General features: G+C 53.9%; 1 protein-coding gene across 1 annotated transcript in view; it reads left to right on the forward strand.

Annotated features, from left to right (window-relative positions):
* MLPH (melanophilin) overlaps positions 1–24,933 on the forward strand; it is a 66,717-nt gene extending 41,784 nt beyond the window's left edge. The window contains exons 9-16 of the mRNA XM_064383389.1: positions 1,319–1,402; positions 9,066–9,224; positions 9,492–9,647; positions 11,182–11,274; positions 16,293–16,370; positions 18,011–18,068; positions 20,961–21,061; positions 22,143–24,933. Of these exons, the coding sequence (XP_064239459.1) occupies positions 1,319–1,402; positions 9,066–9,224; positions 9,492–9,647; positions 11,182–11,274; positions 16,293–16,370; positions 18,011–18,068; positions 20,961–21,061; positions 22,143–22,169 (756 nt within the window). The 3' untranslated portion in view covers positions 22,170–24,933. The remainder of the gene's footprint in view (positions 1–1,318; positions 1,403–9,065; positions 9,225–9,491; positions 9,648–11,181; positions 11,275–16,292; positions 16,371–18,010; positions 18,069–20,960; positions 21,062–22,142) is intronic.
* The last annotated feature ends 2,456 nt before the right edge of the window (positions 24,934–27,389 follow it).

Consider the following 27,389-nt stretch of genomic DNA (forward strand, 5'->3'; position numbering starts at 1 on the left):
GAAAGCAGGGTGCTGAGCCCACTTCCCACTCTTCCCTGCTGGCCTCTCCCTGGCTCCCAGCTGCCCCCACCCACCTTTAGCTCCTGCCCACCTCCCCCAGTCCCAGCCTCCTCCACCCTGCTCTCCTCGTGGGCATTTCCCCATCTCTTCCACTCTGGATGTGCCATTTCCCAGCAATGGTGTCAGGTGCTGGCTGGGGGGCTGTTGTCCTCTCCCGAGTCCCCATGTGTGCCAAGCCTACCACTTCTGGGAGACAAAGGCTGTCTGCTGAGTGCTCCCTCCCCAGAGTATTGATCTCTGCTTCTGCAGATGCTCAATGGGACCAGAGGCCTCAGCAGAGGCCCCCCCAGGTCACTGTTCCTCTGCAAGGCTGTGATCCTGCTAAAATTTCTATGTAGGTGAAACCACTAGTCCACCTTGGACCCCACTTGCTTGGAGTCCGTGTTTCTGGGTGGCCACTGTCAAGCCTTCGTTCTGATAAACTTGGTATGTTAATACTTATATTTTCTGAATCTCATGACTGTTACCAGTGGCTCCTCAAGGCATGGGCCAAGGTCTAATCAAAACCCTAGTGTTGACATTTCTCAGCCAAGCATGCACTTCGGGCAGATTTGCCCACTCAAAGCCCTTGGTGCTGTGAAGATTAAAGTAATTACGGACCAAACAGTGCAAAAGCATCTTAACACCCCACAAGCCCCACTTCCCTCTTTTAAAGCCAGGTGAGCCGTAAACAAGATAATAGCAGGAAAAATGCATCTGCTGGGCAAGGAATAAAACTAGAAAATTGATTTCTCATGTCTCCGTCTGGGAGCTAATAGACTTTGGGTGACTCAAGAGTCTGGTGACTCAAGGGATGAGCAGGTCGTACTTCTGGTCCATTTAGGTTGTCACCTGAAGGGCCTTGCCTGCCAGCCCACGAGCGACCCAAGGCTCTTGCTAGCTAATGACTGTGAGTTTGATCACTGTGGCGTAATTAACTGATGTCTTCCTGTGCTGCTCAGTATCAGCGGTGACAGTGGCTGTCCACAGTGATGACACCATCACAGCCGTCCGGATTCAGCTCCTTGTCCTGCTGAACTCGGCTCCTCTCCTGCCGCTTTCACCCTCCCCACTCTCCCCTCTCTTGGTTTCGCTCCAACATTTTGCTTGGTGTCAGAAATAGGTTTCACGGTTAACCTTCCCAGGCCACGTCATGGCTGGTGGCCTTAGCTCTTCTTCCACTTCTTGGGAATTTGGTGCTTCTGAGGTGATGGGTGCCAGAGTCTTGCTGGTGGGAGCCAGGGGTCTTCTGCCCACTGTTTCTCTCCTTCTACTGCAGATCTTTGAGCTGAACAAGCGTATTTCAGCTGTGGAACGCATGCTGACCCACCTGGAGAACACGGTTGTGCCTCCCTTGGCCAAGGTAACACAGGGGCTGGGCAAGGACAAAGAGCCCCCAGAGCTCCTTAGTTAAAGGAGGCTGAGGTGTGACATGGGCTTTTGGGAGAAGAGTTTCTTGAGACTTTGCTGTTTGTAAGCTTGATTTCTGTGTGCAGTGCTCAGAGGGCCAAGTGATTCCTACCACATATCCTGAGTGAAGTCATCTGTCCCATCCAGGCCTGCCACCATCCCTCGTACCCAGAGCTTGAATGAGAGACAGCTTGGAGGGTGCACAGGTGTAACGGCCTTCCCAGGGGACATAGCTGGAGCTGGGAGGAAACTTGCTTGGCCCAGCAGCTCTGAGGTCCAGCAACCAAAGCAGAAGGGAGTCTCCCTCTGCACCATGTTTGTGAATGTATGATCAGCACAGCTTAGTCTGCTCTATGCAGCTGTAACAAAATACCACAGACTGGGTAATTTATAATGAGCAGAAATATATTTGGCTCATGGTTCTGGAGACTGGGAAGTCTAAGATCAAGGGGTGGCATCTGGTGAGGGCCTTCTTGCTGTGTCACCACGTGGCACATGGTGACAGAGCACAGGAGAGACAGAAAGCAAGGCAGGACCGAACTCTCTTTTATAACCACCCTGGAATGAATAACAAATTCATTCATTCAATAATGATATTAATCCATTGATGAAGGCACAGGCCTCATGACATAATCACCTCTTGAAGGCCCCACCTCTCAACACTATTGCACTGAGGATTGAGTTCCCAACACATGAACTTTAGGGGACACACTGATACCACGACAGCACACCAAGGCAACCTGATGGGGAGTAAATAAAACAAACCATGGCCTGCTGCAAGAGTGCGCGTGCACGTGCGTGTGTGTGCTTTTGTGTCCAAGAGACAGGCAGATCGACAGCTGGGAGTGCAGAGTGGGCGGGGGACCCAGTCCTCCATTCTAGCCGAGTTACAGCCACACATCTAGCACTGGGCACTGAGATAAGGAGATTCAGAAAATACGAGTAAGTATTGAGTTTATTGGAGCACGAAGTTCGAGGGTAGCCTTCTGGGCCACACAGACTCCAAAGGGACGGAGTCAGCGCTCCAAAGTAGAGAATTTAAAGTTTCACTTATATAGGCAGAAACAGAAGTTTCTCAGTGTTACAGCATTTTCCATACAAAGCCCGTAATTATATTGTAGCAGTTCATAGGTTACAGTTCACTAATTTTGAGGAAGATGGCTTGAACACTCCATGAGTGGGGAAATGATCTTGAGGGGTCTCATCTCTGGCGTCTCTCGGTCTTTCCTAATCGTCCACAGGAAAAAGCAGAAACTGAAGGTGCATGCTGCTTGATTCAGGCCACATAGCTGCTTTCAAGGCTCCCGGCGATTTAAAGTTCCAGCAGCTTTAAGTGTGAATGACTTAATTCCACAGGACGCTCCTTGCAGCTGCTCATTTTTCTTGGGGCCAAGACTGCAGAGAAGCAGATCTTGGTGGAGCTCAGGCTGGGGGAATGAGACCAAGTGGGGAGCAGAGCACACAGGCCCCAAGTTAGACCGCAGAGGCTACCCCTGCACAGACTCTGACCCTGGCCAAAGTGGAGGGAAACTGAGGCCCAGCCCACATGCCATGTGTCCAGCAGGGACCACAGCTGCCTTTATCTATAGGGGGATGGAGTACTGTGCTGTATGCCTTAATGGGTCTCTAGGGCCAGGCTGACCATGTGCCATAATTTCGTTTAATTCTGCAATACCTCTGCAAAGTAGACGTGTCTGTCTCTAGTTTATAGATGAGGAAACTGAGGCCCGGGCTCTCATGAGCGAGACTCAGCCCATCGCTGGCTGGCTGAAAGCACAGCAAGGTTGGGAAGAGCGTTCCTCCCCTCGGGATGCCTCTAGGAGGACCCTCGCCTGCACTGGAGTCAGAGTGGCCCCAACACAAGCTCCAGAGCCCCATCGGACCCCACGGCCCATATCCACCCATCCAGCCCCCAGGCCACCCCCAGGTCCCACTCAGGCCCTGGCTCTGCCTCTCAGGTAGATACTGGAGATCTGTCACTCACCTCCTCTACCCCCTTCCTACCCAACTCCTTCCCCTCCCTGCTGGTCCCTCAGCAGCACCCGGAACCCGCTGCACTGCGGCCTGCCTGGCCCTGGCTGCAGCCCACCCAGAAACAGGTTACCCTGGCGGAGGGAAAGGGTGGCCACCCTCACTCTGGCTCTTGCTGGTACCTCCTGGCTTTGGCCTTTTGCTCATACAAATCTCAGCCCAGGGACAAGTAAGTCAGAAGTCACAGACTCCACACGGGACCTGCGCTGCCCGCACACTCCCCATGAGGGGACGCTGCTTGCAGGCATGGCCCTCTGGGCCGTCGAGGAGCTGGGCCTGAGAGGCAGCGGGCCCTCCACCTTGCCGAGGCTGGATCTAGGGCGGCCAGCGTCCTGGTTGGGGCTTGTAAGGCTTGCACCTGGAAATCCCTGGCAAACAAGGACAAGTTAGTCACCCTGGCTGTGTCCTGTCATGCTGGTTCAAGTCCCTGTCACACACACATGTTGTCACGTGCTTTCCATATGTACCTGTGTATATGTGTGCATGTGGCATGTGTGTGAATTTATTTACAGGCTTACAAAGCAAAGACAATCCCTGCCTCTCCCAGGCATCCCCCAGCTCCCACCCCCTTACCCCGTCACTCTGCTGCATCCTGCCTGACGGGCACTGGGCTTCCATTCCTCATGGGAATTCTGTAGTTTCTCAGCCCCATGCACTCTGGGACAAAGTTCAGCTCATATCAGGCCCAATACCATTTACAGGCTGAATGTCCCTGCCGATCTTTCCACTGAGGGCCTCTGTGACTCAGGGGCTTTGTCAGGAAAGTGGAGCCTTGTGGAGAAGCATCCTGGCTGAAACATGCAGCTTCTTCATCGACTCAATCTAATCATCCCCTTGGTGTTTGTCTGTGAGGCCCCAGGCAGCAAGACCTGTCCATCCGTCTCAATAGGTTTCATCCAAATAGAAAATTAAATGATCGTGCGCAATATCCTCGGCTTGGCGGGTGAGGGAGGGATCGATGCCGCCCAGGGGCGCCGTGGCCTGTGACTAACTTCCTGGTGGAGGCACCTGCCCTCCCTCCTTCCCTCCCTCCTAGCCCCCAGTGTCAGTGGAGGTGGCATCTCCCAGAGGAAGGGACAAAAGGTGGCACTAAAACTCCTCAGGTGGCATCTCCTCGAGGCCCTGGCCTCACACTTCAAAGTTGGCTTCATGGGGCCAGGGGAAAGCCTTCGGATTGTGGGATGGATGAGTGAATGAACAGGTGAACGAGCAGACGAGGGAATGAGCGCTGTCTTCCTGCCCATGATGCTAACTTGTGTGACTTCATCACCTGGGAAGAGTCGGGAGACACAGGGAGCCACTCTGCCCCCGGCACCAGCTCCTGATGCTGGGGAGGTGGCCGTGAGCAAAGTTGACAAAAATGCAGGCCCCTTGGGGTTTGCCTTCCACTCGGGAGGCAGGAAACACACAATTGCAGGAATGTCCAGCTTTCCCTCAGAAGGGGGGCCCGCGTCTGCTGAACGGAACTCATCATAGACAGGGTCACAGGGAAAAGACCAACCGTGTGTTACTGTGCACATGAACATGACAGTCCTGCAAATGTGGGGCTCAAAGCAGGGACAGACGACTGAGGTTTATAACCAAGGCGACAGGATGGACCAGGCTTGGGGCTTCCTGAGGGGATGCAGTGGCGACAGGGTCACAGGAGGGCAAGGAGAGGAAGGGCTTCTGGTTATGCAGTTAAAAATCTCTTGAGTAACCTGGAGCTGCCCTTGAAGAATCAGCAGCAGCCCATATTGTCGGCGTCCCTGTCACACGTGTAAGTGTCAGGCATCAGTGTCCTTTTAAGGCACTGAGAAAGCCCATCTGCCTGGTGTTCAGCTCACCCCTGTAGCTTTCCTCCACAGATGAAATCCCCACCATCACCAAAAAAGACAGCTTTTCAGAGCAATCCTGCCTGCAGCTTCTCTGAGTAAACAGCTGGAAATATGTCCCAGAAGTCTATTCTGGGGTGGCATATTTTGGTTTCCTGCACAACCCAACAAGTGGAACACAGGTCAGGAGGTGGAGGAAGGTAGAGAAAAATAAATCAAGGCAGAAGGTCCCTGGGGTGAGGGTGCCATTTCGAATGAGATGCCCCCCACTGAGCGTGAGAGTTGCCCAAAGAGCTGGCAGAGGTGCCAGAACTGCCGTGTGGCTGTCTAGGATTGAGTGTGGCAGCCCCTCCTATGGTCCCAAGGAGGGAACATCTGCAGGAGACAGCGTGGCCAGGACGGGTGAGACAGAGGCAGGCCTGGGAGCAGAGGCTGGAGCTGGGCCTAGTGCCGGAGTCAGACAAGGTGGAGCCCCCCAGGCTCTGCCTTTACTATGGGAGAGTTGGGGAGGCTTGAGCAGAAGACAGCTGGCTGAGGGCACGGGGTTGCTCCGGCTGTCCTCCTGAGGACAGGCTGTGGAGTGGGAGTGAGGCAGCAGGGCCGGCTCGGAGAAGGTGGTGGTAGGACCGGGTAGGGCAACACAGTGAAATGAGACAGACATATCCTGGGAGCCTCACAAAGGCAGAGCCGACAGGAATGGCTATTTGGGATGAGAGAAAAAGAGGAGTCAGGATGTATGCGAGGCTCTTGGCCTAAGCCAGCTTTAAAGAGTGGAGCTGCCTCCACCGAAACGAGCGAGACCCGTTAGCACCGTTACGGCTGTAAGAGGCGATTGGGTTGAGTTTGTGTTTTTATCACTTAACTCTGTTACCTTCTCAGAGCTGGCACATAAAACCCTTCCTGAAAGGCCGGTGTCCACAACAGACAAAGCCTGCCCTTAGCCTCCCTTCCTCCCGCCCACAGACAAGGCGGCCAGCGGAAGGAGACCCTTTCTCACTCACAGCCCAGCGCTGCTTTTATGTGATCAGGAGCCATGTGCCACAGAGAACTGTCCAGCAGCAGCTGCTAAGTCAGTCCTTGGCCAGCTGTGCGTTTCCCTGAGAGAGTGGGCAGAGAGCCATGACTCCACGCCCCTCTCCTCATTCATAGAGTAAGGACATGACTCCACACCCTCTCCTCATTCATAGAGTAAGGCCACGACTCCACACCCTCTCCTCATTCATAGAGTAAGGCCATGACTCCACACCCCTCTCCTCATTCATAGAGTAAGGCCATGACTCCACACCCCTCTCCTCATTCATAGAGTAAGGCCACGACTCCACACCCTCTCCTCATTCATAGAGTAAGGCTATGACTCCACACCCCTCTCCTCATTCATAGAGTAAGGCCACGACTCCACACCCTCTCCTCATTCATAGAGTAAGGACATGACTCCACACCCTCTCCTCATTCATAGAGTAAGGACATGACTCCACGCCCTCTCCTCATTCATAGAGTAAGGACATGACTCCACACCCTCTCCTCATTCATAGAGTAAGGCCATGACTCCACACCCCTCTCCTCATTCATAGAGTAAGGCTATGACTCCACACCCCTCTCCTCATTCATAGAGTAAGGCCATGACTCCACACCCTCTCCTTATTCATAGAGTAAGGACATGACTCCACACCCTCTCCTCATTCATAGAGTAAGGACATGACTCCACGCCCTCTCCTCATTCATAGAGTAAGGCCACGACTCCACACCCTCTCCTCATTCATAGAGTAAGGCCATGACTCCACGCCCTCTCCTCATTCATAGAGTAAGGCCACGACTCCACACCCTCTCCTTATTCATAGAGTAAGGACATGACTCCACACCCTCTCCTCATTCATAGAGTAAGGACATGACTCCACGCCCTCTCCTCATTCATAGAGTAAGGACATGACTCCACGCCCTCTCCTCATTCATAGAGTAAGGCCACGACTCCACACCCTCTCCTCATTCATAGAGTAAGGCTATGACTCCACACCCCTCTCCTCATTCATAGAGTAAGGCCACGACTCCACACCCTCTCCTCATTCATAGAGTAAGGACATGACTCCACACCCTCTCCTCATTCATAGAGTAAGGACATGACTCCACGCCCTCTCCTCATTCATAGAGTAAGGACATGACTCCACACCCTCTCCTCATTCATAGAGTAAGGCCATGACTCCACACCCCTCTCCTCATTCATAGAGTAAGGCTATGACTCCACACCCCTCTCCTCATTCATAGAGTAAGGCCATGACTCCACACCCTCTCCTTATTCATAGAGTAAGGACATGACTCCACACCCTCTCCTCATTCATAGAGTAAGGACATGACTCCACACCCTCTCCTCATTCATAGAGTAAGGCCATGACTCCACACCCTCTCCTTATTCATAGAGTAAGGACATGACTCCACACCCTCTCCTCATTCATAGAGTAAGGACATGACTCCACACCCTCTCCTCATTCATAGAGTAAGGCCACGACTCCACACCCTCTCCTCATTCATAGAGTAAGGCTATGACTCCACACCCCTCTCCTCATTCATAGAGTAAGGCCACGACTCCACACCCTCTCCTCATTCATAGAGTAAGGACATGACTCCACACCCTCTCCTCATTCATAGAGTAAGGACATGACTCCACGCCCTCTCCTCATTCATAGAGTAAGGACATGACTCCACACCCTCTCCTCATTCATAGAGTAAGGCCATGACTCCACACCCCTCTCCTCATTCATAGAGTAAGGCTATGACTCCACACCCCTCTCCTCATTCATAGAGTAAGGCCATGACTCCACACCCTCTCCTTATTCATAGAGTAAGGGCATGACTCCACACCCTCTCCTCATTCATAGAGTAAGGACATGACTCCACACCCTCTCCTCATTCATAGAGTAAGGACATGACTCCACACCCCTCTCCTCATTCATAGAGTAAGGCCATGACTCCACACCCCTCTCCTCATTCATAGAGTAAGGACATGACTCCACGCCCTCTCCTTATTCATAGAGTAAGGACATGACTCCACGCCCCTCTCCTCATTCATAGAGTAAGGACATGACTCCACACCCCTCTCCTTATTCATAGAGTAAGGACATGACTCCACACCCTCTCCTCATTCATAGAGTAAGGACATGACTCCACACCCCTCTCCTCATTCATAGAGTAAGGCCATGACTCCACACCCCTCTCCTCATTCATAGAGTAAGGACATGACTCCACGCCCTCTCCTTATTCATAGAGTAAGGACATGACTCCACACCCTCTCCTCATTCATAGAGTAAGGACATGACTCCACACCCTCTCCTCATTCATAGAGTAAGGACATGACTCCACACCCCTCTCCTCATTCATAGAGTAAGGCCATGACTCCACACCCCTCTCCTCATTCATAGAGTAAGGACATGACTCCACGCCCCTCTCCCCATCCATAGAGTAAGGACATCCACCCGGAATACACAAGTGGCACCCTTAGATGTAAGGGATGAGAGGGAAAAAAAAGTAAAAGATGGGTCTTAGCTAGGGGTGGTGGGCATCTTTCCCTGGGAAGCCCCGGCCCTGCAGAGCCTGCTTCTGGAGTCTGGGACTGGGCCCCAGTGGGGCACCATGGACAAGCTCACATGGAAAAGGGAGGCAGCCCGAGCTCAGCAGGAACCCCAGGGGTGCTGGGCCCAGGTCCACCTCCCAGAGCCAGCCCTTGAGCTCCACGGCTCCAGATGACTAGCCGAATACAAACCCACTGGCTTGTTCTGTCAGGGTGTAGGTGCTGGAGTGCGCACAGAGGCCGACGTGGAGGAGGAGACCCTGAGGAGGAAGCTGGAGGAGCTGACCAGCAACGTCAGTGACGAGGGGGCCTCGTCCGAGGAAGAGGAGACCAAGGACGAAAAAGCAGAGCCCGACAGGGGCACCTCAGAGGTGAGACCACCCCCAGGGGTCTCAGCAGGACCCTGCAGAGGGAGGGGCAGGAAGGGACAGTTCCAGGTAGCCGCCACCCTCCCCAGGGAGGCAGCCACTGCATGCGGACACCAAGAGCCCTTGATGGGGTCTGTGGTGGGTGTCCAGCTCCTGGCCAACCAGCTCCCAGGGTTCAGAGAGAAGAGCAGTGTCAGGGCAAGTCCCCGTCTGGGTGAGACCACACAGCCCCTCCTGCAGCTGGTCAGCCTCCATCCTTCTCTTTCCTAGGTGGGCACGGCTGCCCATCAAACCAACAGACAGGAAAAGAGCCGCCAGGGCCCTGAGGACCCCGTCCAGCACAACAGGACCACAGATGAGGAGCTGTCGGAGCTGGAGGACAGAGTGGCAGTGACAGCTTCAGAAGTGCAGCAGGCAGAGAGCGAGGTAGCCCCACAGGCACAGGGCAGCAAGCACAGGGTTCCACAGACACAGATGGTGACCGTGGCTGGGCGTTGACCATCTGACTAACAGCTCACACCAAGCCCTCCCCATTGGCCCAGGATGCATGTCTCTGAAGGCCACGCATGAACCTGGGGACTTAACTGGCTCGCCACCCCCTGAGCCCTCCACCCCTTCCCTTTTTTCAACTTGGTGAGGGACAGGCAGGGTTTTTACCAAGAAAAAAGTACTGAACACTCACAATCCCGACCTGTAAGCAGGCCTGGAATTTAGGACAGCCCCAGACTCAGGACTAGACTCTGTCCCCAGGGCCATCTGTGAGTCCCAGTGTGGCTGCAGAGCTTGAATCTGGGTGAGGAACATATCAATAGTGCACAAAGGTCAAAGGGCAAAGCCAACGCACTCAGGCCTCCCAGGGACAGCCAAGGTGACTTGTGCATGCTATGTCCTCCCCGGAGACCTACAGAGAGGAGAGGGTCTGCCCCTCAGACTGTGGGGACAGCCAGCCCCCGTGGCCCTCCTCCCCTTCCCTTCTCATGAGCAGGCACCTGTCACTCCCCAAGGACGAAGGGCACATCCCCCAGGGCTGTTCCCGTCGATGGGGGCAAGTCAGGCTCCGGACTTTCCCTTCGTTTCTTCCTTCTTGCTCTGCAAATAGGCTTCAAATGCCTAGAATGTAGCCACGTTGTGTAGGTCACGGAAGATACAGCTGCAAACGCCTTAGACCAAGCCCCTGCCTTCCTGGAGCTTCTGTTTTTAGTAGGAGGAGATAAATAGCAAACAAACCAGATCCTTCGGGTTCATGTAAAGTGCGTGAAGACCGTCAGTAAAGGTACCCCCTAGGGTGCTCGGGGCAGGGCGATTCAGATAAGGCGCTCAGGAGGGATGCCAGGGAAATGAGCCAGACTGGCAAATCCAGGAGGCAGGAGCCTGGGTGCAGGGAGCAGCGTGTGCCAGGGCCCTGGGGTGGCAGTGAGCTTGGCACGTGTAGGGATCGGTCATGAAACCGGGTCAGCGTGATGAGGGGAGAGTGTGAGGAGGGTGGGCTGGAAGGATCTGAGTAGGGGTGATGGGGCCTGGTTTCTGTTTCCAGAAGCTGCCCCTGGCTGCTGTGGGAGGAGTGGCCTCAGAGGGGAGGAGCGGAAGGGGAGCTGGGCAAGGATGATGCCAGTGGGGGTGGCCGAGTGCTAGGTGAAGAGTAGCCACCACCGTCCTCCCCAGTCATGGCCCCTCCTCCAGCTCTTCATGGGAGCCAGACTCCCTGAGACTCCAGAAAACGCACCCCCTCCTGCCTGGGGTGGCCCACGAGGAAAGCTCCCCCCCTTCTTAATAACCATGGAAGATAAATGCCAAGGGACCACCAAGATGGGCATGGGGCTGGGATGCCAATCTTAAGGGAAAACACAAGTAAAATTGGCTCCAGGAGTGAGCTGGGGGCAGCTGCTCTTTCTGCCCATGACTTTGAGGCGGGACCTCGAGCGTCTGTCTGATGGGCTGTCTGTCTACTGTCCTCTCTCAGGTTTCAGACATCGAATCCAGGATTGCAGCCCTGAGGGCCGCCGGGCTCACAGTGAAGCCCTCAGGAAAGCCCCGGAGGAGGTCAAACCTCCCGGTAAGTGGGGGCACAATGGTGAGTGGGGGCACAGTGGTGAGCGGGGGCACAGTGGTGAGTGGGGGGTGCAGTGGTGATTAGGGGCACCATGGTGGTTGGGGGTGCAGTGGTGAGTGGGGGGTGCAGTGGCGAGTGGGGGGTGCAGTGGTGATTAGGGGCACCGTGGTGATTCGGGGTGCAGTGGTGAGTGGGGGCACAGTGAGTAGGGGGCACAGTGGTGAGTGGGGGGTGCAGTGGTGATTGGGGGCACCATGGTGATTGGGGGTGCAGTGGTGAGTGGGGGGTGAAGTGGTGAGCAGGGGCATAGTGAGTGGGGGGCACAGTGGTGAGCGGGGGGCACAGTGGTGAGCGAGGGGCACAGTGGTGAGCGGGGGGTGCAGTGGTGAGTGGGGGACACAGTAAGTGGGGGCCACAGTGGTGAGCAGGGGCACAGTAGTGAGTGAGGGGCACAGTGGTGAGTGGGGGCACAGTGAGTGGGGGGCACAGTGGTGAGTGGGGGCACAGTGAGTGGGGGGCACAGTGGTGAGTGGGGGCACAGTGAGTGGGGGGCACAGTGGTGAGCAGGGGGCACAGTGGTGAGCAGGGGCGCAGTGGTGAGCAGGGGCGCAGTGGTGAGTGGGGATGCAGTGGTGATTAGGGGCACCTTGGTGATTGGGGGTGCAGTGGTGAGTGGGGGGTGCAGTGGCGAGTGGGAGGTGCAGTGGTGATTAGGGGCACCGTGGTGATTCAGGGTGCAGTGGTGAGTGGGGGGTGCAGTGGTGAGCGGGGGCACAGTGAGTATGGGCACAGTGGTGAGCGGGGGGCACAGTGGTGAGCAGGGGGCAGAGTGGTGAGTGGGGGGTGCAGTGGTGATTGGGGGCACCATGGTGATTGGGGGTGCAGTGGTGAGTGGGGGGTGCGGTAGTGAGCAGGGGCATAGTGAGTGGGGGGCACAGTGGTGAGCGGGGGGCACAGTGGTGAGCGAGGGGCACAGTGGTGAGCAGGGGCACAGTGAGTGGGAGGCACAGTGGTGAGTGGGGGCACAGTGAGTGGGGGGCGCAGTGGTGAACGAGGGGCACAGTGGTGAGCGGGGGCACAGTGGTGAGCGAGGGGCACAGTGGTGAGCGGGGCACAGTGGTGAGCGGGGCACAGTGAGTGGGAGGCACAGTGGTGAGTGGGGGCACAGTGAGTGGGGGGCGCAGTGGTGAACGAGGGGCACAGTGGTGAGCGGGGGCACAGTGGTGAGCGAGGGGCACAGTGGTGAGCGGGGGCACAGTGGTGAGCGAGGGGCACAGTGGTGAGCAGGGGCACAATTAGTGGGGGGTGCAGTGGTGAGCGAGGGGCACAGTGGTGAGCGGGGCACAGTGGTGAGCGAGGGGCACAGTGGTGAGCGGGGAGCGCAGTGGTGAGCGAGGGGCACAGTGGTGAGCAGGGGCACAATTAGTGGGGGGTGCAGTGGTGAGCGAGGGGCACAGTGGTGAGTGGGGGCACAGTGGTGAGCGAGGGGCACAGTGGTGAGCGGGGAGCGCAGTGGTGAGCGAGGGGCACAGTGGTGAGCAGGGGCACAGTGAGTGGGGGGCACAGTGGTGAGCGAGGGGTGCAGTGGTTAGTGGGGGCACAGCGAGTGGGGGGCACAGTGGTGAGCAGGGGCACAGTGGTGAGCGGGGTGTGCAGTGGTGAGCGAGGGGCACAGTGGTGAGCGAGGGGCACAGTGGTGAGCAGGGGCACAGTGAGTGGGGGGCACAGTGGTGAGTGGGGGCACAGTGAGTGGGGGGCGCAGTGGTGAGTGGGGGTCACAGTGGTGAGCGGGGGCACAGTGAGGGGGGGCACAGTGGTGAGCGAGGGGCACAGTGGTGAGCGGGGCACAGTGGTGAGCGGGGCACAGTGAGTGGGGGGCACAGTGGTGAGCGAGGGGCACAGTGGTGAGCAGGGGCACAGTGGTTAGTGGGGGCACAGTGAGTGGGGGGCACAGTGGTGAGCAGGGGCACAGTGGTGAGCGGGGTGTGCAGTGGTGAGCGAGGGGCACAGTGGTGAGCGGGGGCACAGTGAGTGGGGGGCGCAGTGGTGAGCGAGGGGTGCAGTGGTTAGTGTGGGCACAGCGAGTGGGGGGCACAGTGGTGAGCAGGGGCACAGTGGTGAGCAGGGTGTGCAGTGGTGAGCGAGGGGCACAGTGGTGAGCAGGGGCACAGTGAGTGGGGGGCACAGTGGTGAGTGGGGGGCACAGTGGTGAGCGGGGGCACAGTGAGTGGGGGGCGCAGTGGTGAGCGGGGGCACAGTGGTGAGCGGGGGCACAGTGAGTTGGGGGCACAGTGGTGAGCGAGGGGCACAGTGGTGAGTGGGGCACAGTGGTGAGCGGGGCACAGTGACTGGGGGGCACAGTGGTGAGCGAGGGGCACAGTGGTGAGCGAGGGGTGCAGTGGTTAGTGGGTGCACAGTGAGTGGGGGGCACAGTGGTGAGCAGGGGCACAGTGGTGAGCGGGGTGTGCAGTGGTGAGCGAGTGGCACAGTGGTGAGCGGGGGCACAGTGAGTGGGGGGCACAGTGGTGAGCGGGGGCTGCAGTGGTGAGTGGGGGTCACAGTAGTGAGCGAGGGGCACAGTGGTGAGTGGGAGGCACAGTGAGTGGGGGGCACAGTGGTTAGCGGGGGGTGCAGTGGTGAGTGGGGGGCCCACTGAGTGGGGGGTGCAGTGGTGAGCGGGGGGCGCAGTGGTGAGCGAGTGGCACAATGGTGAGCGGGGGCACAGTGAGTGGGGGGCACAGTGGTGAGCAGGGGGTGCAGTGGTGAGCGGGGGCACAGTGAGTGGGGGGCGCAGTGGTGAGCGGGGGGCGCAGTGGTGAGCGGGGGCACAGTGGTGAGCGGGGGCACAGTGAGTGGGGGCACATTGGTGAGCGAGGGGCACAGTGGTGAGCGGGGGCACAGTGAGTGGGGGGCACAGTGGTGAGCAGGGGGTGCAGTGGTGAGTGGGGGGCACAGTGAGTAGGGGGCGCAGTGGTGAGCAGGGGCGCTGTGGTGAGCGAGGGGCACAGTGGTGAGCTGGGGGCACAGTGGTGAGCGAGGGGCACAGTGGTGAGCGGGGGCACAGTGAGTGGGGGGCACAGTGGTGAGCGGGGGCGCAGTAGTGAGCAAGGGGCACAATGGTGAGCGGGGGCACAGTGAGTAGGGGCACAGTGGTGAGCGAGGGGTGCAGTGTTTAGTGGGGGCACAGTGAGTTGGGGGCACAGTGGTGAGCAGGGGCACAGTGAGTGGGGGGCACAGTGGTGAGCGGGGGCTGCACTGGTGAGTGAGGGACACAGTGGTGAGTGGGGGCACAGTGAGTGGGGGGCACAGTGGTGAGCGGGGGCTGCAGTGGTGAGTGGGGGTGCAGTGGTGATTAGGGGCACTGTGGTGAGTGGGGGTGCAGTGGTGATTAGGGGCACCGTGGTGAGTGGGGGTGCAGTGGTCAGCAGGGGTACAGTGAGTGGGGGCACAGTGGTGATTGGGGGCACAGTGGTGAGCGGGGCTGCAGTGGTGAATGGGGGCACAATGGTGAGCAGGGGCACAGTGGTGGGGGGGCACAGTGGTGAGTGGGGGTGCAGTGGTGAGCGGGGGCGCAGTGGTGAGCGAGGGTGCAGTGGTGAGTGGGGGTAGAGTGGTAAGTTTCGGGGGAGGACGCAGCATCCCAGGTGAGTTGGTGCCCCCCCAGGCCTCCCCACAGCACCCGTGCCACCGTGGGCCTGACAGCAAGGATCCTGGGCCCCTCACCTCCCTTCCAGTGAACGTCCAGCCTGAGTTTCCTCAGAGCCAGTTAGTCAGCTGTGCCCTTGTTGGGTTCATTCTTGTTTATTATTTGTTGTTGTTTCTATTATATGAGGGGACTCTGAGCCTCTACTCTGAGGATCTGAAACACACACACATTCACAGTGTAAAACCCAAAAGGAGCCGCCTGGTCACAATGCCTCATGTTGAAGCCTTGGTACGCTGCCATGTTAAGATGGACGTGACTAGAACAGATGGCACCGAAGGCTCACATCAGAGGAGCAGTCATGCCAGGCCGACGTCGCTCCTGAGTGGAATAACTCTGGGGTGTGACCCACGTGTCTCCAGAGCCCCCAGGAGGGCTGAGCCTCTCCTCATCCCATTCAGGAATCTTCAGACAAAACCACCCTGATGAGGAAAGTTGGCAAAAGAATGAAAGACGTCCTTAGGACAGTCCCAGATAGGGTCATTGGGGAAAACACAGGCTGCCCAGTTAACCTTAAATTTCAGATCAACGACTAATATTCCGGTATAAGTATATCCCATGCAACATCCAGGACTTACACTAAAAAAAAATTAGCTGTTGATCTTGTGAATGCAAATATCTGAGACAGGTCTCAGTCAGTTTAGAAAGTTTATTTTGCCAAGGTTAAGGACACACGCATGAAACAGCCTCAGGAAGTCCTGAGACTTGTGCCCGAGGTGGTTGGGGGTACAGTTTGCTTTTATACATGTTAGGGGGACGTGAGACGTCAATCGATGTGTGTAAGACGTACACTGGGGTCCAGTAAGGAGGGACAACTCTAAGTGGGGGCTTCCTGGCTAGAAGTAGGTAAGAGATAAAGGTTGCATTCTTTTGAGTTCTTGATCAGACTTCCACTGAACACACAATTTAGTCTGGCTCAGTGAAACTATATTTTTACATACGAATAGGCAGAGGAAGCAATCGGATATGCAGGTGAGCCTCAGAGGGATGGCTTTGAATAGAATGAGAGGCAGGTTTGCCCTAAACAGTTCCCAGCTTGACTTTCACCTTTAGCTTAGTGATTTTTGGGTCCCAAGGTTTACTTTCTTTTCACAATCTGAAAGGCAAAGTTTCCTGGGCATCCTGTATTTTAGTTTGCACACTCTGGCAGCCCTAGCCCCAGAGCCCTGGAGTGGCATACTGGGGGCGTCGCTGCACCCCGAGCGTCCCCAACTGCGCGTGTATAGAGACCATGCTTACATCCAGCTGACCCGTGACTGCGCTCCACCCTGTGGCTGGAGGTTAAACAACAATGTAAAGCCTCTTCTGTGTCCTCCAGATATTTCTCCCTCAAGTGGCTGGGAAAGTTGGCAAGAGACCAGAGGATCCAAATGGAGACCCTTCGAATGAGGCCAAGGTATGTGTTACTCCATCCAAGCCCCAGACACCGGACGAAGGTGGGAGACCATGCCCCTTTCCAGCAGTGTGGCAAGTCCACGGGGTGGCGGAGCTGCAATGTCCGCACAGCTGCCCACACAGCTGCCATGCCCTCACAATTGCCACAAGGCCGTGGCAACTCCCACGGGTTGGCTTCCTCCGGGGCACACACTGAGCTGGGTTTGTGTTGATGCATTTATTGAAAATCCAAGAAAGCCCAGTAGCGGGGGTGGGAAAGTGAGACGGGAAAGGAAGGAGGCCAGCAGTTGACGTGAAGCAAACCCACACGGGCTGACTGTGGCTCAGTCCTGCTGGGAGCTGTGGAGACCACGTAGGTTACACCCCAGAGTTACTCCACTCAGGAGTGAGGTCACCGGCACTTAGCCCTTCCACACCCGTCAGTCCCGAGTAAGGGCCAGGCCCTGGGCCACATACATTCCCAGGCACTTCTGCCCTTCCCTGAACGGGCACAGCGGGCCTGTGGCCTGGGGACTTCCTCTGTCTGGGAGACTTAGGCGCTGGCTGCCACAGGTGAAAATACCCAGGAGCCAGTGTGCACGAAAATGGCACAGGGAGTTGGGGGCTGTGGGCAGGACCGACGGACGCAATGCACAGAGGGCGGAGCCAGCCTGGGAGGGAGAAGCTCCCTGCATTTAGTGGGGGTGGTTAGGAGTAAGATGAGGGCTACCATGGCCAGCGCCCCAGGAGGAGTGGGCTTCAGCTTCAAGCCCTACCTGCAGCCCAGCCCCATAGGGAGCCTTGAGGAACATCTGGCCACCCCTCGTCACAACCCAGGCAGCTCCTCACAGTGACACGCAGTGTTTTTAAAAGTCTGTCTTTCTCCGTGATGTTTACAGCACCTGGCAGGTAGGCAGTGCGATTAACCCTGTTGTACTGATGAACAAACCAGCCGGCTCAGGGTAGTGGGTGAGCTTGATCAAGATCACAGACAGGAAGTGACAGCAGGGTCTCGCCCAGGCCATGCCTGACACCCACGCCCTTCCCTGGGTGCTGCCGCTTCCACCTTTGTCCCTGGAAGCCCAGCCTGACAGCTTCTGCAGCTGCCTCTAGGAGCAGCCTACGAATCCAGGCAGGCAAAATCCCAGGCTGCCAGACACCAGGAGAAAGTTCTAGGGGAATTGGGCCACTTTGCTCTCTCTTCACTTCCCTGAAAAGCCAAACAGAGAACAGATTTCTTATCACACTGTAGCAAGGTAATCAACTGGAAAAAAGACAGGAGCTACAGACCCATTTTACAGAAGAGGAGCTGAGGTTCGGAGAGGATAAGAAGTGAATTAATTGTCTGTGTCACACAGTGGTAAGGGGGTAGTGCCGGGATTTGAACCCAGATCTGCAGGGCAGAAACTTGTACTCTTTCTGCCATGCCACCCAAATGTGGCAGCTCCCCTAAAGCTGAGCATCTCTTACTTCAGGTATTTAGTACTTAGTTTATTGAAAATGTGCATTCTAATGTTGCTAAAAGTTCAAATCTTGCTAGATAGCAGAAAACAGTGGGCCTGGTTAATCAGAAGCTGAAGGAACAATAAGAAATCCAAAATTAGTTCACAGCTCCTAAACATCACAATTTGGTAAAGCCTGGAGACACTCTGTTTCTTCTAGGCAATGGCTGTGCCCTATCTTCTAAGAAGAAAGTTCAGTAATTCCCTGAAAAGTCAAGGTAAGAGCCCTCTACTCTCCACAGCCCTGTGGGCCTGGGAAATGAGCTCCCGGGAGGAAAATGGCCAGTTGCAGCTGTGTGTGTGTCCTTCATAACCTGTGGGACGTATCTCACGTCCTGACTCCCAAAAAGCATTCCCAGTGCCACTAGGGCCCCCCTTAGGACCCAGCAAGTTGTGATCCAGACAACTGGAACTTGCTGCTTTAAGCGTGCAAAGGTGGCCCTGGTGGCAGTGGTGATGGCAGTGGTGTTTTCATGTCTTTCTACATAAATTGTCCGGATGTGGTACACAGTTTCTGGCCTTCTTACAGAAAGTGGGGGACATCATTTAGCCTTCCTTGAAGGCTTGGTAGTGACAAGGACATTAGCTTTGTCCTGGACGAATGGGATGTGAGGCTTCCTCTGCACGTGGCCGGGCTCTTTGGGTATCTGTGCGCTCATTTCATTCACTCACCTTGTGGCCCAACCACTGCTCACCAGAGGCTGGCACCTCCTCTCCCCATTCAGAGTCCAGCCCTCTGCCGTGCAGCTGTTTCAGGCCCCCAGGCAATTGTTGGATTGATCTCCTGCTGTCCCTGTTTTCTGAGCTTTGTCCTCACACACACTATCATTCAAACGGCTACAGCTGCGGTCCTAGCAGACAGTGTGAGTCCCTCCTCTACTCACAAACAATCCTTGGCTCCCAACTGCCTGCAGAATGAAGTGGGATTTCTTAGCATAGCCTGTAGACTTTGGCCATTTGTTACACACTGGAACCAGCCTGCCCCCTACTACACCCGCCCAAGGATGCACTTCCTTCCCGTGCCTGGGACAACACAGCGGATACTGGTTTCAGAGCACGCCATGCGAGCACGTGCCTCCATGCCTGGGTTCACCCTCCATGCCTGGGTTCGCCCTCCATGCCCAGGTTTGCCCTCCATGCCCAAGTTCGCCCCTCCATGCCCGGGTTGGCCCCTCCATGCCTGGGTTCGCCCTCCATGCCCAAGTTCACCCCTCCATGCCCAGGTTAGCCCTCCCTGCCCGGGTTTGCCCCTCCATGCCCGGGTTCGCCCTCCATGCCCAAGTTCACCCCTCCATGCCCAGGTTAGCTCTCCCTGCCCGGGTTTGCCCCTCCATGCCCGGGTTCACCCCTCCATGCCCAGGTTCGCCCTCCATGCCCACCTCTGCCTTGTGAAGTCCTCCAGGGCCAGCACGAAGCCTCGCCCGGGGGCTCTCCACGCCTCCCTACAATACCCGGCACCTCGATCCCTGTTTCCAGCCCACTCACTTCTTGGTCCGTCGGCCACCCCACCTCCGTGCCAGCTCGCTCTTTGCACCCCCTGAGCCTCCAGCACACGTTCAGGTCAATCCTGGGACAGAGCTGCTGCCCAAGGCCCTTTGGGGCTAATCCCAGATTCAGGGTCACCAGCCAGGAGGGCGACTTTGTCAGAGATGACCCGCTAAGGGGCTGCCGGCAGAGACTCCTGGAGAACTACGTGCTGGCCGTGAGGGGTTTCCAGCACATCTCATAGGCTGAAATCCAAGTGGAGTTTCTGGTTTGGTTTGGATTTGATTGGTTTGGTTTTGAGACAGGGTCTCACTCTGTCATCCAGGCTGGAGTGCGGTGGTGCAATCTCGGCTCGCTGTAACCTCCATCTCCCAGGTTCAAGTGATTCTCCCACCTCAGCCTCTGGAATAGCTGGGATTAGAGGTGCCACCACCATGCCCAGCTAATTTTGTATTTTTAGTAGAGACAGAGTTTCACCATGTTGGCCAGGCTGGTCTCAAACTCCTGACAGCTGATCCACCCACCTCCAAAGTGCTGGGATTACAGGCATGAGCCACCACGCCCAGCCAGGAGATTCCTGTTTATAGCAGGAGGCCAAGGGGCAATTCCTTGCATCCTCTGTATGACTGGTTTTGTGAAGGGTAAACTGTCCTATCCAGAGACCACTCACGTTCAGTCCAAGGCCAGAATAGCTTCCCCCAACCCCCTGAAGCTCACAGGCATTTCGGGGTCTGAACAGCACAGCTGAGGCCTGACCCTTCATATGTCCGCCTGTCATCATCACCAGCCTCTGCCAAGGGTGGCCACGGGGGCTTTTCCCCATCTACAGAGGCCAGCCCCCAACACTGCCAGTTCTCGGGCCTCTGTGTAGCCCCCAGCTACACAGCCACAGGCCCAGGAGAGGCCCCTGTGCTGAGGGTCCGAGTCTGAGACCCCTTGGGCTGTTGCCCTGTCACAAACTTAAAGGAAAAGCAAGGAAGCCGGGCATGGTGGCTTACACCTGTAATTCCAGCACTTTGGGAGGTGGACGGATCACTTGAGATCAGGAGTTCGAGACCAGCCTGGCCAACATGGTGAAACCCCATCTCTACTAAAAAATACAAAAATTAGCCAGGCCCGGTAGTGCACACCTGTAGTTCCAGCTACTCGGGAGGCTGTGGCAGGAGAATCACTTGAACCAGGAGAGGAAGGTTGCAGTGAGCCAAGATCGTGCCACTGCACTCCAGCCTGGGCAACAGAGCGAGACTCCATCTCAAAAAAAAAAAAGAAAAGAAAAGAAAAAAGAAAGAAAGAAGGAAAAGAAAAGCAAGGCAAGGAAATGCAGAGGCCGCACACCAGTGCAGCGTGATGGGCCTTTCTGCTGCTTCATTCATGTGAGGATTTCTAGGGCCACAGTGAGATAGAACATTAATGTCTGCTCCAAAGCAGAGGAGAAAGAAGTTGGCTAAACTATTTGCACGACAGTTGAAATGTAAATGCTTCCTTAAAAATATGTAATGTGGAAACTTCTTAAAAGCGGATATGTCCATTTTTATTCTACCTTTTAAATTTCTGAGGAGGCCAAGGCACTTGTCCGGGCTAAGTATGTGATTCATAAAGCAACCCTCTTCCTGTTTTCCCCAAAGGCAAAGGTGATGATTCTTTTGATCGGAAATCAGTGTACCGAGGCTCCCTGACACAGAGGAACCCCAACGGGAGGAAAGGGATGGCCGGCCACACCTTCGCGGTAAAGTTTTCCTTCATTCTCTGAGGAGTTCTTAAAATTCAGTGACCCGTTAGATTTATGTATTAATGTTAAGTCTTCGGAGCAAAGAAAATGGGGATAAACAAAACAAGGACTCAGACCTGAGAATCAAAAAGTAAACTAAAATCTTTGCCAACAAGACTTGAAAACCTAAATACTTTGAAATTAGAATAATATCTTCTTGTGTTTTGAAGCTTTAAATTTTCAAATACTTGCTGTCCACACACCCCACTGGATGAGGACCTGTGTCACTGACCCAAATTTATAGCTGAGGAAACAGAGGCAGACAAGTAAAAAACCCCGAGGGAGTTAACCTAATATTGTGAAGAAAGCAAACACAGCGTTTGACCAACTTGTCCATGTGTGTATACATGTGGCTGCGTTCACTCCTGTGTGTGTGTGTGCACACCCATGTGTATGTAACTGCATACACACCCAAGTGTGTGTGTTACTGAAATGAAAGCACAGATTTATTGACACGAAAGTGCATCCACAGAGTGGGAGCAGGCGAGAGCCAGTGGTTTCAGCATTTTCTGGAGTTTAAGTGCCTCTAGAGGTTTCCCATTGGCTACTTGGTTATACCCTAAGCAAATGAAGGAGTGGCCCCAACCAGTGTGATTGGTCGCAGGAGGCAACCAATCAGAGGCTGAAAGGAAGTTACAAAGTTACACATGAAGACTTGACCAGTGACCAGTCTGATTGGTTGCAGGAAGGGACCAATCAGAGGTACTTTGCATTTTCATCTGAGATGCAGTTTTGGGGGCAGGTTGCAAAGAAAGTAGCCACGGAACCTTTTGTTCCTCAGGTGTGGAGAGATGGGGTTTTCATTTTTACTTAGTTCTACAAAGTCAGCACGAATTGGTCTTAGGTTCCCTGCCTCCAGACCCTATTCTTCTGCCTCATGTGCGTGTGTGCACGTCGGTATAATCTAAGTTTGTGTCTACCCATGTGCACATCCATGTATACACTGTGTTTGTATGTTTCTCTGTGCATGCCCATGTATGTCTGTTACACATCTGTGTATGTGTGTGCTTATATGTGTATGTGTGTTTGTACTTCACAGAAACCTGTGGTGGCACACCAGCCCTAACAGGACACAGGACAGAGCGACGGAGCAGCCCTGCACTCTTATCCCTCCACTACGGCCCTCCTGTCCCTCATTGGCTCTGTGCTTTCCGCTGTACACAGTCACCATCCCAGTGAGAAACAAGAAGGAGCACCCCTCCACATGGACTCCCACCTGCAAGACGACAGCAGCACTGAGTCCTGCACGCTCACCTGGGTTTACTGATGACTCCTGGCTGCCCCACCAGCCTCTCTGATCTGTGAGAAACAGCTGAGCTGCTGTGACTTCCCTTTAGGACGATGTTGTGTAAACCTTTGAAGGACACACAGAAGACCATTTTACTGTGATATTTTACCCTTTTCACTCTTGGCTTTCTTTTGTTGCTTTCATGAATGGAATGGAAAAAAGATGACTCAGTTAAGGCACCAGCCATATGTGTATTCTTGACGGTCTATATTGGGGTGTGAGCAGATACATGCATATTTCTTGTGGGTGTGATTGGAAATTAGGCATCCAGACAAGTGACTGAACTAATGATCTGCTGAATAATGAAGGAGGAATAGACATCCCAGTCCCCACCCCATGTGCACCCATTCTGCAAGTACCCAAGTGGTCTGTAGACCAGGGGAAGTTACACTGTGATCAAGGGCAGAGCCAGCGGATAGCAGCAAGTGAGCATTTGATAGATACAACTGAGTCATCTTTTTTCCATTCCATTCATGAAAGCAACATAAGAAAGCCAAGAGTGAAAAGGGTAAAAGATCACAGTAAAGAGGTCTTCTGTGTGTCCTTCAAAGGTTTACACAACATTGTCCTAAAGGGAAGTCACAGATGATAGTGCAGAGTGCCTGCTGGGAGAGGGAGAGACAGCCAGCAGAGCTCCAGACGAGCAGGGAAGAGGCCTGGTTCTAGCCTGGCTCTGCCACTCACTGCAGTGGACCCAGTGGGGCAGAGGACAGAGGGTCACAACCAATGAGGGATGTCTGCCAAGGATGGGGGTGTGGGGGCCACAGGAGTCAGCGGGCCACTCACCCCTTCATTACATAGTTGCTCTCCCCTCAGACAGCCTGGGACTCAGAGTTATTTCCTAATATCTGTGTGGCCCATCCAGTTTTAAGTGGAGCCCACTGAGACCCTCCAGAGATGCCTTTGAACATCCTAATAGTAATCACATCTCACCCTCCCTGAGGTTCACTCCAAACAGGACCCAATGGGTACACCACCTTTGTCAGAGGGGGTGCTGGGAGGAATGGCTTCCTTCATAATCAAACAGGCAGTAGAGACAAGAGTCAAGCCTTGTGTCTTCAAGGGTTGATCAAGTTAAGTGTTTCCTGCCCTCTCTGAATAGGACACTTCCAAGAGCTCTCCAATCTCTCACTTAAAACTAAGGTTCAAATCCCAAAGTGTTTTGCTGGGAAGCAGGTAATCCTGCATCTTCAGGAGACCTGTGAGCACACATTAGCATCTGTTTCTCTGACTCCTTGTGGCATCAGATAAAAGCATGGAAGTTTTTCCATAGAATTCCCAACATTACTTATAAATTCTGTTCTTTGAAAAAATTCTTCAGGCTGGGCAAGGTGGCTCATACCTATAATCCCAGCCCTTTGAGAGGCCAAGGTGGGAGAATTGCTTGAGGCCAGGAGTTTGAGACTTCCTGGGCAACATAATGAGATCCCATCTCTACAAAAACAAAAACAAAAAAAATTACCCAAGCATGATGGTACATGCCTGTAGTCCTACCTACTTAGGAGGCTGAGGCAGGAGAATCACTTGAGCCCTGGAGGTTAAGGCTGCAGTGAACCATGATTGCATCACTATACTCCAGCCTGGATGACAGGGTAAGACCTTGTCTCTTTAAAAAAAGTAATAACAAATAAATGAAAAGAATTCTGAGTTCCTTTCCTAGCAGATGGCTATTCCAGAGACATCTGTAGTGGAAGCTGCATACAGGCAGGTCAGGGATCATTGAGGTTGGTGTACCTCAACCAGTACAGCTGCTGGCTCTTTGTTTCCAGCCAGAGTGACAGAAGTCAGGGGTTTCTCTATGACTCCAGATGGAGGTTAGAGACAAGCATTTAAAAGATTTCTCCAAAGTTTTATCCTCCAACAGTCTTCTTCATAAGGAGAAAAAGAAAAAAGTTTTAGAAAGAGTTGAATGCACAGATCTCCCAAAGATGCTTCTTACAAATGAGCTGTGAGTGTGCAGCAAAATTGAACTTCTCAGATAATCCAGTATCCAACATATTGCAATATAGCACCCAGACCACCAAGGGATACCTCCCCTCACTGCAGATTATTGAGGTGAAACACAATTTGACAGGTGTAGCTCCCAGCTCTCAGGGATCAAACCTACCATGCATTACAGTGTTGCAGTTTCACTATGATTTTATATCAAGCCATTGTTTCTGTAAGTACCAAGGATTTTCACTTTCCAACAGCTCTATCCAAAAGAACCCACTTTACTGGAGGTTAAAAACCCATCCCCAAAGGAGTAACAGTAATGGTATTATTATTCACTGGGCTTCTGAGACCCCTGCTTTCTGCTTTAGCATGCTGGTGACAGCCAAGCAATCCTCACATCTTCACAATGCTAGTAACTTCAAAGTTATTCTTATAGAGAATATTTATTACATATGAAATCTCTTTATTTTATTGGAATAAAACAGAAAAGATAGATATGCAAAAGAGAAAAAGATACACAAAATAAAAAGAATCATCTACCAACTAGCAACCACTGTTAAGTCTTTCCAGACATTCATTTACATATTAGCTTTTAATTAAAACTCCCACGAGTTAATTTACTGGTAGGTGGGTAAAGCCCATTCCAAACATTACCTCACACCTATGTCTTCCTAGGAAAAAGCCAGCCCCAGAAAGAAGTGTTTTACCCATGTGTGCTACCTGTATTCCCCTGAAAATTCTAAAACAAAGTCTTCCTAGAGACAGTCTTGCTGGTACCTAAATGAACAAACTGCTCAGGTATTTCCAATGGACACACCTGCAGCTCAGTGGCATCTGGGCTCAGAACTCCAAGGAAATGGCCATGCTGGGAAAAGGAGTATTTTGCTACATCACTACAGACACTTGTAACAATCTATGATCATTAATTTTATGGGTCAGTTTGGCCCAGCTGTGGTGCCCAGATGTCTGATCAAACACCAGCCAAGATCTATCTATGGAGGTATTTTGTAGATGTGATTAAGGTTTAAATCAGTATACCTGAATGCGGATAACCTGCCATAAAGTAGGTGGGCCTTAGCCAGCTGCAGGCCTTAGGAGAAAAGAAGAAATTGCCCTGAGAAGGAAGGAGTTCTGCCTCCAGACAGCCTTTGGACTCCAGTTACAACCTCACTTCTTCCCTGGGTCTCCAGCCTGATGGCCTGTCCTGCAGGATTCAGACTTCCCAGGACCTGCAATCTCATGAGCCAATTCCTTAAACTAAATCTCTCTCTAATCTCTCTCTCTGTCTCTGTCTCTCTCTTTCTCTCTCTCTTCTTTCTCCTCTCTCTCCCTCTACACACACATCCTACTGGTTCTGTTTCTCTGAAGAACTCTGACCAATGCACAGTCCGTATATCAGAGCCTTGTCTGATGTTCAGTGAGTCTGCGTTTGACACTTGTAAACTGGTTGGATGGGAGCCATGTGCGAGGGTCGGAGAACACCTTTTATTTTAATCACAAATGCAATGCCAAGGCCCTGGAGCCATGGCCACCTGGGGCAAGAGAAGCCTTCCTCCGCTGCTAGACTGTCACTAGCACTTTCTCTCTCGGTTCTCAGAGATGCCACTTTCTGGATGGCTCACACTTCAAAAGCAGCTTTCTAATTTACTAAGAGCAGTGCTTTAAAATCTCATAGGAGTCTGGATTTTCAGAAGCCATCTACATCAGAAACAGCTTTGCTCTTATTCCTCTTCCCATGGCTGTTCCACAGCTGCCACTCGATGGCTTCCAATTCCCAAGGTTACCTCTCCTGTCAGGTTGTGCAATGTCTTCCCAGGAGGCCAGAAGAAACCCACAGGCCACAGCCGCAGCCAGTTTCTTCTCAGAACAAGCATGAGGGAGAGGCATTTCATCGGTCCGCTCAGACACACATTTGAAGCCCTAAGTTAGTTTCCTATGGGTGCCATAACAAAGCCCCACAAACTGGTGGATTACAACAGAAATGTATTCCCTCACAGTTCAGGAGGCCAGAGTCTAGACTCACAGGGACAACAGGGACGTTTCCATGTGCAGGACGGCAGTTCCTGGCCCCTTCCAGCTGTGAGGCTGCTGGCATCCTTGGTGCTCCTCGGCTTGTGGCTGCCTCCCTCCAGTCTCTGCTTCCATCTTCACGCTGCCCTTCTCCCTGTGTGTCTCTGCTTATCTGTCCTCTTCTTAACAGGACACCAGTCACTGGATTTGGGGTTCACCTTAACCCAGGATGACCTCATCTTAGCTTATTACATCTGCAAAGATCCTACTTCCAAATAACGTCACATTTGAGATTCCAGATGAGAGACTCCAACCCACTACAGAGTGCCGTTATGATCCAAGAACCAAAGCCAGCTACAAAACCAACAGCCCATCATGGTGCTGTTCCTACTTACCAAGTGCCTGCTGCATGCTGCGCATTTGCCATGTTGGGGTAAAAGCTCAAAGATCTCAAAACTGAAGAGTAGGGTCCTCTCCACCATGTTGAGTACAGGAAGAAAGCCTAGGAGGGAGGGAATCTCTCAACTTGGGGCTTTTGTATATTTTTGTTTATTTATTTTGAGACAGAGTCCTGCCCTGCCTTCCAGGCTGGAGTGCAGTGGCACAATCTCGGCTTACTACAATCTCTGCCTCTCTGGTTCAAGTGATTCTCCTGCCCCAGCCTCCCAAGTAGCTGGGATTACAGGCACCCACCACCACGCCTGGCTAATTTTTGTATTTTTAGTAGAGACAGGGTTTCGCCATGTTGGCCAGGCTGGTCTCAAACTCCTGGCCTCAAGTGATCTGCCTGTCTAGGCCTCCCAAAGTGCTGGGATTATAGGCATAAGCCACTGCACCCGGCCTTGGGGTTCCTTTAATTGCAAAGAGCAGAAATCCACTGAAACCAGCCCAAGTGAAACAGTGAGCATAGGAGAAGAACACAGAGCCTTCTCCTGCGAACCCAGGGAAACCCAGTGATCCAGCCACAGCAGGCACAGAAGCTGGGGTGGCTCTGCAGTGGCCACGGCCTGGAGGTTTCTCAGCCCCCCTCGTGCCCTTCTCTTCCCCCTTGTC

This window comes from Aotus nancymaae, unplaced genomic scaffold, assembly GCF_030222135.1.
Source record: "Aotus nancymaae isolate 86718 unplaced genomic scaffold, 86718_ANA_hifiasm-v0.15.2.pri h1tg000031l, whole genome shotgun sequence".
Taxonomy (NCBI): Eukaryota; Metazoa; Chordata; class Mammalia; order Primates; family Aotidae; genus Aotus; species Aotus nancymaae.